The 14,125-nt window shown below is 42.0% G+C and overlaps 1 protein-coding gene across 1 annotated transcript in view; it reads right to left on the bottom strand.

The window, feature by feature from the left end:
• Nucleotides 1-6,396: 6,396 nt before the first annotated feature.
• The window catches only part of ppm1h (protein phosphatase, Mg2+/Mn2+ dependent, 1H), a 32,522-nt gene continuing 24,793 nt past the window's right edge, over nt 6,397-14,125 (bottom strand). Inside the window, exons 7-10 of the mRNA XM_034149477.1 lie at nt 13,980-14,043; nt 11,455-11,562; nt 8,999-9,150; nt 6,397-8,066 (exon numbers count right to left, since the gene is read on the bottom strand). Coding sequence (XP_034005368.1) covers nt 7,919-8,066; nt 8,999-9,150; nt 11,455-11,562; nt 13,980-14,043 — 472 coding nt within the window. The 3' untranslated portion in view covers nt 6,397-7,918. The remainder of the gene's footprint in view (nt 8,067-8,998; nt 9,151-11,454; nt 11,563-13,979; nt 14,044-14,125) is intronic.

The raw sequence follows: 14,125 nt of genomic DNA, 5'->3' as shown, positions 1-14,125 counted from the left end.
TTTTTTTGAACATGTGTGGAAGTATATCTCCTTGTACTGAACAGTAGGTGGGGTTATAGCTGACTGAAGCTCAGGAATAGAAAACAGCTCCACTTTAAACGTTGGGCTCGTTTCCCATGCAGCAGACATAGATAGCCTTCCCATGCTTTAGGGACCCCTCGGCTCCCCTACATGTCCCATGAAGATCCCCGGGTCCGAGTTTCGGATGATCTACTGGGTCATATGAGGGGAAGGGACCGTTTTGTGGTTTGCAATGAAGACGGGGAGGAGGAGGAGGAGGAATAGGAGGAGGAGGAGGAGGAATAGGAGGAGGAGGAGGAATAGGAGTGGGAGGAGGAAGAGCGCGGAGGGAGCAGGTCTGCTTGGGCGGGTTTTCCCTCTTATTTCAAGTCTGCACAGAAGAAGAGAGGACGGACAGTCAGCATGGGAATGTCGCTGTACAGTCCAGACGGTGCATTTCTTTCGACATTTTTTCCGTCTTTTTCTTCTAATGTCGTCGTCTTCGCCTCGCTCTTTCACCATGCACTGGCTGAGGTAGTAGTTTGTGCTGTTGGTTGGGTTGTGACACTGCCCGCTATGGAGATGACTGCGCAATCTACTGCCTTGCTAGTGCTGGTGCCTCCACTTCGGCCGAGGAAAAAAGAAAGCCCCGCTCACAACGCTGTTATTCGGTTTAAACAGGTAATGCACAACGCTAGTGTCGCACCATGTTAAATATTCAGCTGTAATGTTACTGCTTTTTGAACTGAACCCGTTTGCTGTTTCATGTTTCATCCAATAAAATAGTGCACGATTGTGGAGAATAAAAACACTTTGTATGCAGTTTTAATTTTACATCATTTCCACTTGAATCGGTGCTTTTTTTGCAGGCAGGAGGGCGAATCTTGCATGTATTAGCTAGGAATCCGACATGCAAGTTTCCATAATGTGTATGCACATTTAAAAAAATGCACGAAGAAGTCGATATCGTATGGATTTGCATAGTTTTTCAGCACCTCAGGCGGAGTTTGCTGTGTAGAAAGCATGTAGGTCAACAGTGCTGTTGCTAAGAGGAGAGGAGTGACGTGGCTCCTGCTGCCCACAGAGGTATCCTGCAATAAATCTGCTATGATATACTGGCTTTATGGCTCTCCTTTGTTGATAATGCTGCATACCAGCACGCACTGGAGCAGAGAGTGTTGCACCTAAACACCTCTTATATGCAGGGATGAGCTCAGAGACATAAATCTGTGCTGTGCTGTTGGTAATAATCTGATTATTATGCTAAATCTGGATGATGAGGTTTAGCATTTGAACTCCATGGGTGTGCACGCACAGACAGACACCACATGACCTCCCCCCCACAGGCAGTGGTGTCCTCAGAGGTCTGGGAGTGCAGCCTGATGTGGGTCATGCGTTGAGGGTTAACCTTTTGAAATCCTCCCTCTGCTGCCCAACAGCATCTGGCTCCGCGGTATCACATTAGTATGGGCAGTCAGGGGTCTCGTGATGGGGGTGGGGAGCAGAGTGGGTAATGAGCTTTGATTGCCTGCAGGGGCCAGGGTCGATGAAACCGTGCAGGGGCCGCAGTCTTTGAGTTCAGACTCCCTACAGCCCAGATGAGAGCCCGCCCCTCTCTGTTTCAATGACTGACTGAAGATTGAATCCTGCGTTTGACCTTCCGAGAAGACTCCCATGAAATATGTATGAGTTCACACTTGATAGTGTGTTAGGCAGAGTTATGTTCATCATCATGGGACACGGCTTTGCCCAGTAGCATCTGTGCTGATATCAAACTATAAATGCTGTTCCGGAGAGACACCTAGGTTGAAAAACGGTGCCTGTTGAGCAGCAGTCCTACAGGTCTGCATTGCATATATTTACATAAGAGTCTGTCTAATGTTAGAAGTACAAGTGATCCGGCCTCCAGGGTAAAACCAAACATCATTTATCATATCCTGACTGTGAGGAGAGCCAGTCTATGGAACAGTGAGCAGCTCAGAGGCAGCCCCTGTCCTCATCCATCTTGTGTCAAAGCTCTCATTTGAGCCGGCCTGCAGATAAATCATACTTCAGGCAGCCGAAGCCCTAAAGCGAGTTAATTTGAGCCCCCGGTGGAAAATGCCCGCTCAGATGGGTATCACAGCTGCACCACTGACTGAAGCAGCCGCACCCATCCTGACAGGACAGTTGACCCTTATGTGTGTTCTCCAAATACCTTCGCACATGCCGCCTCTGTAGTGCAACATGTTTGAATTAGTGCAGAGTTGATTGTCAGAAAATCTATTGAAAACAATTTGTCAGTAAGGGTCATTTTCCAAGCAAAAGGCCAAAAAAGTGCTTTGTTTTTCGTTTGTCAAATAAAGGTTTATAAAACAATTATTTTCTTTGTAGTGTAATGTCTGTTTATCATAATGTAAATACCCTCAAATAACTGAATAGATTAGTCTATAAAACATAAGAAGAGTGGGAATTTACCATCAAAGCCTTAATGACACAAAGGGATTCAGTCTAAATGCATTGTTTGACCCACCATCAATAAAAAATACAGAATATTTAAGTAACTACAATTTATGACCAAATAAACCAACGCATTCTCACAATAAAACATAAGTTATCACCATAGACTGTATATGTAAAGGTTATCACCAAATTTCCAACATTATCTTTGTGAAAAATACCGATGAGTCAGTTGATAACAATTGCCAATCAATTACTGTTGATTAATTAATGCAACATTAACATTTATCCTTTGGTTTTTAGGCTTTTGGTTGGGTAAACTAACAACCAGAAATGATCACCTTGGGCTCTGAGAATTTTGATGATTGCTTTTCACCATTTCTGGCATTCGTTTTGATAATCAGTGTTTTAAACATTGATTCATTGTTTTAAGAAGCAGTGTGTAGGATTTTGTGGCATTGGAATTTAATTGACTGAATACCACTCTGCTCACAACTACCTTTCCAGGCATGTCGAGAACCTATGGTGGCCTTCAGTTAATGTAAAAAAGTGAAAGGCCTTCTCTGGTTAGTCAGTTCTGTAGAAACATGATGGAATCTTTTGAAGAGGGCCTACCCTCCTTCTTAGGTTACACAAAGATTAATGTGACTATACTCTACACACTATTACAAATGTAGCAATCTATATCGTTTTATTTCTGCCAATAGATCTTTAAGAACAGAGTGGGTCGTATGGTGTACAAACTGTAAATCCCCCTTTAGACACATTTGTGATATTGGGCTAAATAAATCAAATGTGATTGATCTCCCTTTATCCTACACAGTGCTTCCTCTTGGAAGCTAACACATTTCATGGTTTCAACATATCAAATGTGATGTGTTGTATTATACATTAAACTGTATAGCTTTAGGTAAGTCAGGTTAACTGTTAGTTGGACATAAGGAATAAATATTGACAAAGTGATTGGCTATCTATAACGAAAAAGGTTAAAAGAATATAAAAAAGAATAGTATCTTTTGCATGTGTCCTCCTCTGAAAGCAGTCTTAGAGGCTGCGGCCCCGGCAGCATGTCACCTTTTCAGCACGAGAGATGAGTATCTCGCTGCAGGCCCACTCAGCATCTCCCTCAGATCTGTCCACGGTGGGGTGGGAGTGCTGTAACCTTGGAAAAACCAGCCGCCCACAGGAATGACTGTGTCATCATTGCCGTCATACAATCTGGACCACACACAGGAGTAGGAGTGGAGTGCCAGATCAGAGCTGGCCTGAGAGGAGGAGGGCGCGGCGCTGGACTGTGGGGACCAGATGGCCCTCAGCTCCTGCAGAGGACCCGGAGTGTGAGACTCCCACGACAGCACTTTATTATCGTCTTGAGTGTGTGTAGGCATTCATAGAGGTATGTGTGTGAGGAAATCATACCCTGATCTTTGCATGTGGGTAGGATAGCATGAATCAAGTAATACAAGTGATTGTTTACAATTATTGAAGACATGGGTGGTCCATAAACCTTCCCTGGATATCTGCTAACACTCAGAGCCTTTACTTCCCATCTTTTGTACCTTGTTGACTTTAAGCTTTATTTTAGACAATAGAAACAATCACTTTAGTAAGAAAATCCATAGGTAAAGAATAAGATAATAAAAAAAGATATCAGTTAAAAAAATACAATGAAATTCAGTTAAAATGGCCTGCTCATATTAAGTTGTACTGTGCAGCAGTGCCTCCTAATTGGTCTCAGGTGCAAACATTCTCACTGATTAAGCTCCCTGATACAAGTCAGATGTGCAGACTGCTTTAAAGGTTCTCTTTGATGCTTCATTTGTCATGATTCTTTGTTTTATATGCCTTGATGAGTTACAAAATGCTTTTCAAGGGACAAAATAAAAAGATATTCCACATGAGGCTTCTTTTTTTTCACAGAAAACATTTTTGATATATCCCAGGGAGGAACAGGTGTTGATATTGAAATAATTGTTAGCTGCGTTATCTTCAGGGTCCTGGTATTGTGCATGCTGACTCACTGTCTCACTGGCATTGCTTACTGGGATACATGACTATAAAAGAGCCATGTTATTAACAACACCTGTGCAATTACAATGACAGGTTACAAAAAGGCCTATTTCAGCTTGCTATTGCCATTGTATTTTGGCGTACATTTATATTCTACATTTTATAAGAATCTGATAACGTTGGGCACATAACAGTCTGCAGCCGTGGCTGATTGTAACAATACAATTTCATCCAAAATCTGTGGTAGTAGCTAACATTGTATTTATAAATAATTCCAGTGTAAAAAATGCTGGCTTTAAAGAAGCAATTTTTTTTTTTTTTTTTTTGCCTTTCCAGTAGTTTTTTATATACGTTTTTGTGCATGTTAATGGTCTGCAAAGGCTAAAATCCTCTACGCTAGTGCTCCAACACATTGTGGGTGTTTCTCAATCGCGAGTAAAGCTGCTCCAGAGCCACTATTTCAAGCATACTACGTCATCGAGTGCCGCCGAAGTACTGTTCCAATCTCCAGCATACTTGGAAATCTATCGAGCCTGGCGTACTTCGTTAGGAGAAATTTCGAGGCTGCACATGAGTAGACTCCGCGGTCTTAAAATCCCCACAATGCTTTGCGCACGGACCAATTTCCCCAAATCTGTGGCGGAAAATGTAAGGCGGGGCCTCTCATATGACGCACACCTGCTCGCCTGTTCCACTCTTTGTTTTCCGAATGTCAGGAAGTATTCTTGCCTCGCTTCTGAAGCAAGATGCTCGGCAGACATGTGCTACCAAGCAAGCGTACTCGCGATTGAGAAACACCCAGTATGTGATAGGCTAAGGGGCGGGATGTCTCTTAGCAGTTGACCAATCACAACACAACCTGCCAGCTGACCAATCAGAGCAGACTGGGCTCTGGTTTCAGACAGAGGGTGAAAAGAGGTGCTGCAGCACAGGAAGTATGTGAAAAATAAAGAGCTTTTTGAACATTAAAGCATGTAGACATGTCCCAGTAGACACAAAATAAAAATATGAACCTGAAAATGAGCATAATATGTCTTGAAGAAGTGGCACCCGAAAAAGTCCCTAATACTGGCTTTCATAAGGAAAACTAGCTCTATGTGCTAATGTACAATAGAGCACATAAGACATGCTCATTCCCACCAAACCATAGACTACTAGGGGGTCCATAATGTCATAAAATCAGGTTTCATGACTTTGGAATGCATTTTTCATACGATATCTCAGTCATCTCATGAACCCTGAAAGCGTTATCCTGTGATTTGATCTACATCTTTGGTCTCAGGTATGTCAGGTATTTGGTATCACAGCACTTAAGAATCGCACCAAAAAAGGAAGAGGTGATTCCTCATTGTCACTCCCGCTTTTGTGAGACACTGAAGGGTAAGACCAGTTGAAATAGGGATGCAAATCTCGTGCACTTTTTTGTCAAGTCGAGTAAGTGAGTGTGTGCTTCAGTGTCAAATTACGCCCTCGCAGCAGCCACCACCACCATGAAATCTTCTGTCAGGCTATTCTGTGAACTGATACCCTTCATCATATTGCTTTGGGACACGCTTGACACAGTTTGTCAGAAGAGGTGATGGTCTTATTCTAAAGTTACTGAAGTGTAAGGGAGTTTGGCCCGATTCAAGCCAAGATATTTCTACAGAACTTATTTTAAGACTTACATTCCCTTTAGGATTTGCCAGCCAAATATCCTAATATTTAGAATTCAAACACATAAGTAGCAGCTAAACACAGTACAGGAAGGTCATGGCTCTGGTTTTAGGATTAACAAAAATGAAATCCATTAATGCTTTTTAAATACTATAAGTCTGTTTGCATACTGTACACAGACGTAGTGTGCTCACTAAGAGCATCACAGGATTATCCACATATTGTATTTGTATCTGAGTATTTACAGTAAGTACACAATCTTCTTATTAATAACACAGCAGAGTAAAAAAAAAAAGGTTAATTTTTTTTAATAGAGCAGAAAAAAAGAGCATTTACACAATCTGTTGTCACTGTTCCTTGGTTTCCAAAACAGTACAAATAAAGTGTTCAGTAAGATGTACATTACTAACAGTAAAAGAACCAAGAAAAGTATACACTTGAAACATTATTTACATTTTTACATTTAAATTAAATGACTCTGTTCCATTGTTCACCAGCTTGAGCCACTCGTACAGCCTTTAGGTTACAACATGTTGACAAGCTGAAAACTACAATTAAACCAAAATATGGAACGCCACGGATTCAGCCAACAATATTGATTGTAGACACATAGGGTAATTGCTGTCTATTGAATTGTCTGCAGTGATAGTCTTATACTTCCTTTCAAGTGACACATTCAAAACAATTGTCTTTATTATAGGCACCTGCTATTCATAAAGTTGGGGTTTTTCTTATTAGGAACAATACATCCAACAGATACTGAGAAAAGGGTAAACATGAGCGCATGAGAAAGGGTTTTTGAGCCTAATATATATGAAAAATATATATCTTGTACAACACTTTACCTATCACACAGTTCCCTGTGAGGCGTTCTTACTTTCTTGAGAGATTCTCTAAAGACGTTTTTTACAAATCTTGCAGGTACAGTATAACAATGTAACTCGAATAATGGCACAGGAAGCAGCTGACGATGCACCTGATGTCGCATGCAAACAGCCACTAGAAGAGGACTATGACAGTATGAGTTAGCATAATATACAATAAAAGGAAATAAATGATGAGGTAGAATGGATGGAACAGAAAGACTTGAATCTGGGTTTGATTTAATACTATAATTAGTATCCTAGGGAGTACTAGGGAACTGGTCCTGTCTTCATATTTATATTCCTTCATTTAACGGAATCAGTATTCCTTCATTATAAGTAAGTTATTGAAAGTGCAGCATCAGGAGAACCTGCCGACATACTGTCCAGAGAAGATTTGCACGTTTTTCAGACTAAGAATAGCAGATGATTGAACGTAGCTAATTAAAAAGCTGGAACAGAGGACTTATGATTCATATATGCAGGACATCAGTCTCCAGGTTAGTTTCTTTTACTGTACAAACTAAACATACTTATCGAATGTTTTACGCCTAGGATTATTTACATTTTCACATTTATAAATAGTGTGCATTAGTTAGTAATTGCAATCCTGAGATGCACATCACCACGTCTGTCCATGAGTCTAATGCTCCCAACCTTAGGCTTCCCCCACTACAAAGTTTATGATGGCTTCTTCGAGATTTGAAAGAAAAAAAAAAAAGCTCTTCCACTGCTTTTCATGTTTCTTTTTCTATAAAAAGGACCAGACAAAAAGAGATCATCCTGATTGAGGATGATCAAGGGGGTAAAAAAAAAAAAACATCCCATTTGTGACCAGAGACATCTTGGATCCCTCAGCAGAGGATTCCACACTAAAGCACTTTAAAAAGAGCACAGGGGACGAGGGGATCTGCAGAAGTCAAAGGCAGGGTTACGTTTCGTAGCTGGGGCTAGTTCTGCTTGTTGCCGTACATGAGGGGAATGATGTAGGCAGTGATGTCGTCTCCAGAGCCCAATCTGTCGTTGGATATCCTCCAGCCTCGATCCTTCAGCACCCCTCGTGCTCTCATCACGAGGTCCTGAGCTGCCATTGTGTACCTAAGAAATATGATAAATGATTAAGGCGTATCCTAGTGCAGTAGAAATATAAAAGGTCAGCACAGTATTTTATTAAAGTGGACCTATCATGCTATATTTGAAACATATATTGTAGGGCCATACCTATACAAAACATGTCTGTGAAGTTTTTTTTTCAAAATACCAGTTCACCCATTGTAGCCATGCCTCATACTGCTCAAACCCCTCTTTTGCAGCCCTGTTAGAGAAACGCGGATCTTGGGTCCTTAGCTTGAAAAAAAGAAAAAAGAGGAGGCGGAGCTAATGCCTGATCAGAATTCTACCGGAGATAAAGTTAAATTCTGCTGTGATAAAACGCCTTCCTCGCATTAGCATTATTAGCATTAGCATTCGCCCAGTGCACAAACGCAGAGAGACTAACTTATGGCAACACAAAATAAAACATGGGAGCGGTGGAGATGAGGAGGTGTCGGCGTTCTGGCGATTTACTCGGAAGGCTTCAGTAGAAGCTGCTGGGAGTCCCAGCAGCTTCTACTGAAGCCAGTCCTCAACTCCGGGGACTTCCGGCCGGGGACTTCGGGTGGCAGTATACGCCGTGAAGTTGTTTGCGGCCTGCCAGTAAACCCAAAGCAGAAGAAGACGAAGTGACATCAGTGGCTCAGTTGCGTAATCTTCCCTCAGGGAACTTATTCTGGTGTGAACGCGATCTGTACTAAGTGCCCTGGGGTAGTAAGTGCCGGGGCACTAAGTGCCGGCACTAAGTACGGCAAAGTACTTGGTGTGAACACGGCTCTTGTTAACATTCTTACGAGCTCTTCCTTGACATCACAGTTATCTAAATGTTTGAACATTTGCATAATTACAACAAGATAACAGCGTTCATCCTCTACAAATAAGGCCGGGGTGAGGGGAAGTTCAGCCCTGACTGCAGCTGTGTGATGAGTAAAACATGCCTGTGCTGGTCGTCGGGGTCGCAGTTTGCCAGGAAACAGGTGATGGCTTCAGATGCTTCCTGGTTAGAGAGGACGTCCCACAGACCGTCGGTTCCCAGCACCAGAACGTCATCAGCCCCATGCTCGCACTCCACCAGAGGGTACACTTTGACCTGGAGGCGGAGGGGAAAAGACCGGGCAAGGGTTGAGAGGTGTATCATTTCTAGGAATCATTTGAACCTACAGCAGGAATTTCGTATGAAGATGTCACATAAATAGTTTGGTAGAATTGGAATAATGCATTATTCTAAGGTGGTTAGTCCAAGTGCTAACCTTGTAGTCCCCCCAGATGTTTGGCCCAAATGTTCTAATTGCAATCTAATCAAAGTGCATTTCTTTACCATGGTACAGAGAAAAGCAACGATCAATTTAGCTGATTCCATTTTTAATATTGGAATTTATGTTGATGGTCTTGCATTTGCAGCAACTCTGCCAACAGTTTGGAGACATGTCTTTCGTTTTTTTTGCCAAGTTGGATATATGGTCAGCGTTTGTGATTCTCTATTTCCCCGACTAGGCATCTTGAAGGTTCAGACCAAATGCAAGATATAATTTTGTAATTACTCTTGATGGTAGCTAAGCCATTTAAGTTTCATTTTCCCACAGTTCACAAGGGCAACTTTTGTGGCATCCAAAAAGTACCATAAACTAATCTTTAAAGTAAAATGTAAAGTATATTTTTTGTTTGTATAAAAACATCTAGGAAACGATACACTACTTATGCTTCAATCACATTGGGACTTGGCAAAGACACTGCCAAGTGAATTTCACAAAGAGACAAAGATATTTTACAGAAATAAATAGTATAAGTGAACACTGAGCTGAGCAAAATGTAGAAGGATATATTACTTAAGCATTTTCTAAATACCTTTTTTTATTGAATTGAAAAATTCAGATACTTAAAAACGTAGGGAATAAATGTTAAAACTTTTTTTTTTACCTATTTATGTTTTTCTGGAATTTAGAAAGCCTTAACCTTTGATGACTTCCAAAGAGATATTTAACTGTGGCACAACTATGCCTGAGGAAAAATACTTTCGTAAATAGCAAGCAAAATAATTCCCAATGGCCTTGGCCTTGGCAAAATAAAAAAAACTGCCTTGTTTTGTTTGCTCAAAGTAATTCATTGGCTGCCACGGGGAATACCACGGGCCTTCTCACAACAGACAGCAACATACTGCAGAGGCTACTGCTAAAGGAAAGCGTTTGTAAAGGAATGAGGACGACTTCAGCGTGGATCTTGAGCCTCTTTGTGTTGTGGTTAACCTTGTGATTTAAGCCCAGCTTTCTTGGAGATAAAAGGACTGAGGCAGTTTCGTAGAATTTATTCCAAAAGCAATAAATTATTCCTGGAGGACGGGGGGATGACCACCACAGCGTTTGATTTGTGACCGCTGAATGCCACATTTGAACTTATGATGGTCTGATGACTCCGAGTGTCAAAGCATCTTTCTTTATAACCTGAGCGGTTTTCACAGTCCCTGTAGGACACTCTCCCACACATTTAATTATACAAAAATTATAATTTTTTCCCCTGAATTTTACATCCGACAAGACTTCTGAAACTCAGGTTTGACACTTCTTACATATACTATTAATGTGTGTCAGGCTATCTGAGAGTGAACAATAGTGACTACAAGCATCTGAGGGAAAAAATGGAAAAAACATCAAAAAGGAGGCTGAACTATGACTGAACTCAAAGGGCAATGAATTAAAGATCAACAGAATCCAGGCGCTGACTACTGCAATCATGTGCGGTACACACTGGGAAGGAAAGGAGACGTTTGAGAGCGACGGCTTGGGGGGAATCTTAATGTGCCGCTGACCACGGTGTGCAGACTGTTAATGGCTGAAGGCATTTTACAGCGCTACCTCTGCGCTCTCGTTTGTTCAGGACGCCGAGGTAATGAGGTGAAACAAAGAGAAAGATCCACCGTACTATAAGCATACTGCTATTGATGATGTTAAGGGCATTTCCGTTATTCAGTGTTGTAGACCTAAGATGCCAATGACCCAAATTGATTTTAGTAGCAGAAATGCTCGATTTAGATTTAAAATAGCAGTTCCGTCACAATTTTTTTGACATTAAACAATCAAAATGAGAAAATTCAGAGAAGAGAAGGCAAACATTTATTCATCAAATGCGAGGATGTGTTATGTTGTTCCTTTGTTTGCTTATATTTCTGTAAGCATAAAGTATCTTGTGTTCAATACAAATAGTCGAAATGTAGGAAATCACTAATTGAAGTGACAGTTTGAGGATTTGTTTGTTTAAACTCACAAGCTCTCGCCAAACTTTTAAGTGGTTACACTCTTTTTTTATGTGTAAAGGATCATTTCAAAAGAGCGATTTCCCTTTGCCTGGGCACACTGTGAATATGGACATAGTGAAGGACAGCATTATACATGGAGCCTACCTCTGGGCAGCAGGACAGGAAGGGCTTAATGTAGATGTTAGAGTCGTGCACTTTCAGATTGTGGTCCCCGAGACCTCTGGTGACGCCGATGGTCGCCAACACACGAGCCTGCAAGAGATCAGAGGCATGTTAAGAGGACCTCCATTTCAGTCAAATCAAGCAACAATATATTCTTAAAGGGAAATTCTGGTTTATTTATTATAAGCATAATTTATATTGATGCTTATCATCACATTTCACTTGCCAAAGAGATTTTTTTTTTTTAAATGCAGATGTTCAAGAAAGATGAGCAATCAGATAAACCAACAGTTTAAGCCAAATCATAATTCCTAAACCCCTGGCCTCAGACACCATTAAACTCATTTGTAAGCTGTGCTAAACTCCTCTTGGTTCCTACAGTCAGCGCAGGATGGCTGCTGGAACAGGTCTGTGAAACTGGGCTAATTGAATCTTCTGTACAGCCTATGAAACAGGGGGGGGCACACAGGGCCGGGTAGAGGGGTACGAGGGTGAGGCCTGGTAGTAGTGAGAGTGGATCAGTATGCAGCAGAGAGAGGGAGAGCTAAGCAGACAGAGAGGTGGAGAGAAGGGAGAGCGTTTCAAAGCTCCTCCGGCGGAGAAGGGGAAACATCCTGGGATTAATTGTTGAGCGTTGGGGCCCAGCAGGCTGCGCGCCGGGTCTTTGAAGTGCTTTGACGCTCCTCTCCCCTCGCACAAAGCCCCCTTGCTCTATCTAGCCATCCATCTCCGCGCCTCACTTCAAAGGGAGAGGACTCGACGTGGGCACGGCCGCCTGTGCCGTGGTGAACCCGAACAGCGGCTGCAGGCGGAGAGCACGGCGAGGTGACATCTGCCCCAGCCATCCGTCAAACATAAACTCACTCTCGGGCTGTATTAACTAGAATACTGGAGGAGGCCACAGTGAGAACATATTCAGATCTATCGTGTTTCCTCTCTGACCTTCTCAATGCACCAAGGACAAGATGCGGCACATGTACAGCATACTGAGGGAAATGTCATGACGGTGTGCAGAGAATCTGACCTTTTCTTGTCAAACGTGTCAAACCACTGACGAGAGTTTCCTGCATGTCAGGGCTTTTGCAATGTTATATTCCAATTATTACACGGCTTAGGCAAGGCAGGCAAGGCAAGTTTATTTATATAGCACCTTTCAACACAAAGCAATTCAAAGTGCTTTACAAAAAAATGAAAGACATTAAGAAAATGGCATTTAAAATCAGTCATTGAAAAGAAAAGATAATAAAATAAACATTAAAAGAAAAAATACATGGATAAAAGTTACAGTGCAGTTTAAGATGTGAATAGTTCAATTAAAAGCGGCGACAAAAAGAAAGGTCTTCCGCCTGGATTTAAAAGTAGTAAGAGTTGCAGCGGACCTGCAGGTTTCTGGGAGTTTGTTCCAGATATTTGGAGCATAATAACTGAACACTGCTTTACCATGTTTAGTTCTGACTCTGGGGACAGAAAGCTGACCAGTCCCTGAAGACCTGAGAGTTCTGGATGGTTCATAATTTAGCAGTAGGTCAGAAATGTATTTTGGACCTAAACCATTCAGTGCTTTATAAACCAGCAGCAGTATTTTGAAATCTATTATTTGACACACAGGAAGCCAGTGTAAGGACTTCAGAACAGGAGTGATGTGATCCACTTTCTTAGTGTCAGTAAGGACTCGAGCAGCGGCGTTCTGAATCAGCTGCCGCTTTCTAATAGATTCTTTAGTGAGACCTGTGGCTTAGTTGAATACTCGATTCTGATTGGTCAATTGGGACATTTCAGAGGTTATTAATACTCGATAACACACCGCTGCTAAGCATAACATCGCCGTTGCTAAGGGCGATCATGGGAGAAAAGGAAAGAGGTTAAAAGACAGAGCGTTGGACGTCATATAAATCAACAGAAGAAGACAGGCAGGAAGTAAACACTAACAGGAACACGGTTGGGGCTATGGCATTGTTTAAGGACTTGTTATTGTAAAACAAACTGTGAAAAGACTTGTTGTTGTTGCCGCAGTTCCTGCCGTTGGTGCGCCGTGGAACGTTTAATTTTTTCTTAGCAGAAGCAAAACGATCATTTTCAAGTCAATAAAATAATTTCAAGTAATTCAAGTCGTTAGTGTATTTAGTATGTGGCCGTGTAATAAGTGGGATAATGTGCAGCGAGGTAGTCATTATTGAACAAAGAACACCCTTACTTTACATATGTCACTTTTTGGACACTTTACATTTTTCTTTTAACACATCTCATAAGTGGCACCCATCGCTGAGTCCAATCTGATAGAGTCCATTAAAGCGGAGATATTTTCTGTTATACACGTTGTGATTAGTCGTGGAAAAAGAGGCCAGGAATGCCTTCCACTGGCTGTCTCCTCCACACAGTGACAGGGGGGGGGGTGTGTGTGTGTGGGGGGCTGACTAATGGTGCCCTGGTGAGCTTTGATTACAGCCCAGGCTTCACAAGGCCGTGGGAGTAACTCTGTCAGCGAGCGGCCGCGCAGCACTTCTTACCTTCTTTCCTTCGCCGTAGATCAGGGGAAACTTGAGGTCATCGTCCTCGATGGTTTTATACGCCCTGCGCAGAGGAGAGAGGACACTTTAATGGGTTTTTGCTTTATAGCAGGCAGCGTACACACGTGCCCTGGAGATACATCGCT

This window comes from Trematomus bernacchii, unplaced genomic scaffold (genome assembly GCF_902827165.1).
Source record: "Trematomus bernacchii unplaced genomic scaffold, fTreBer1.1, whole genome shotgun sequence".
Lineage (NCBI taxonomy): Eukaryota > Metazoa > Chordata > Actinopteri > Perciformes > Nototheniidae > Trematomus > Trematomus bernacchii.
Note: the sequence above shows the minus strand (reverse complement) of the source record. Positions and strands in the feature narration are given on the sequence as shown.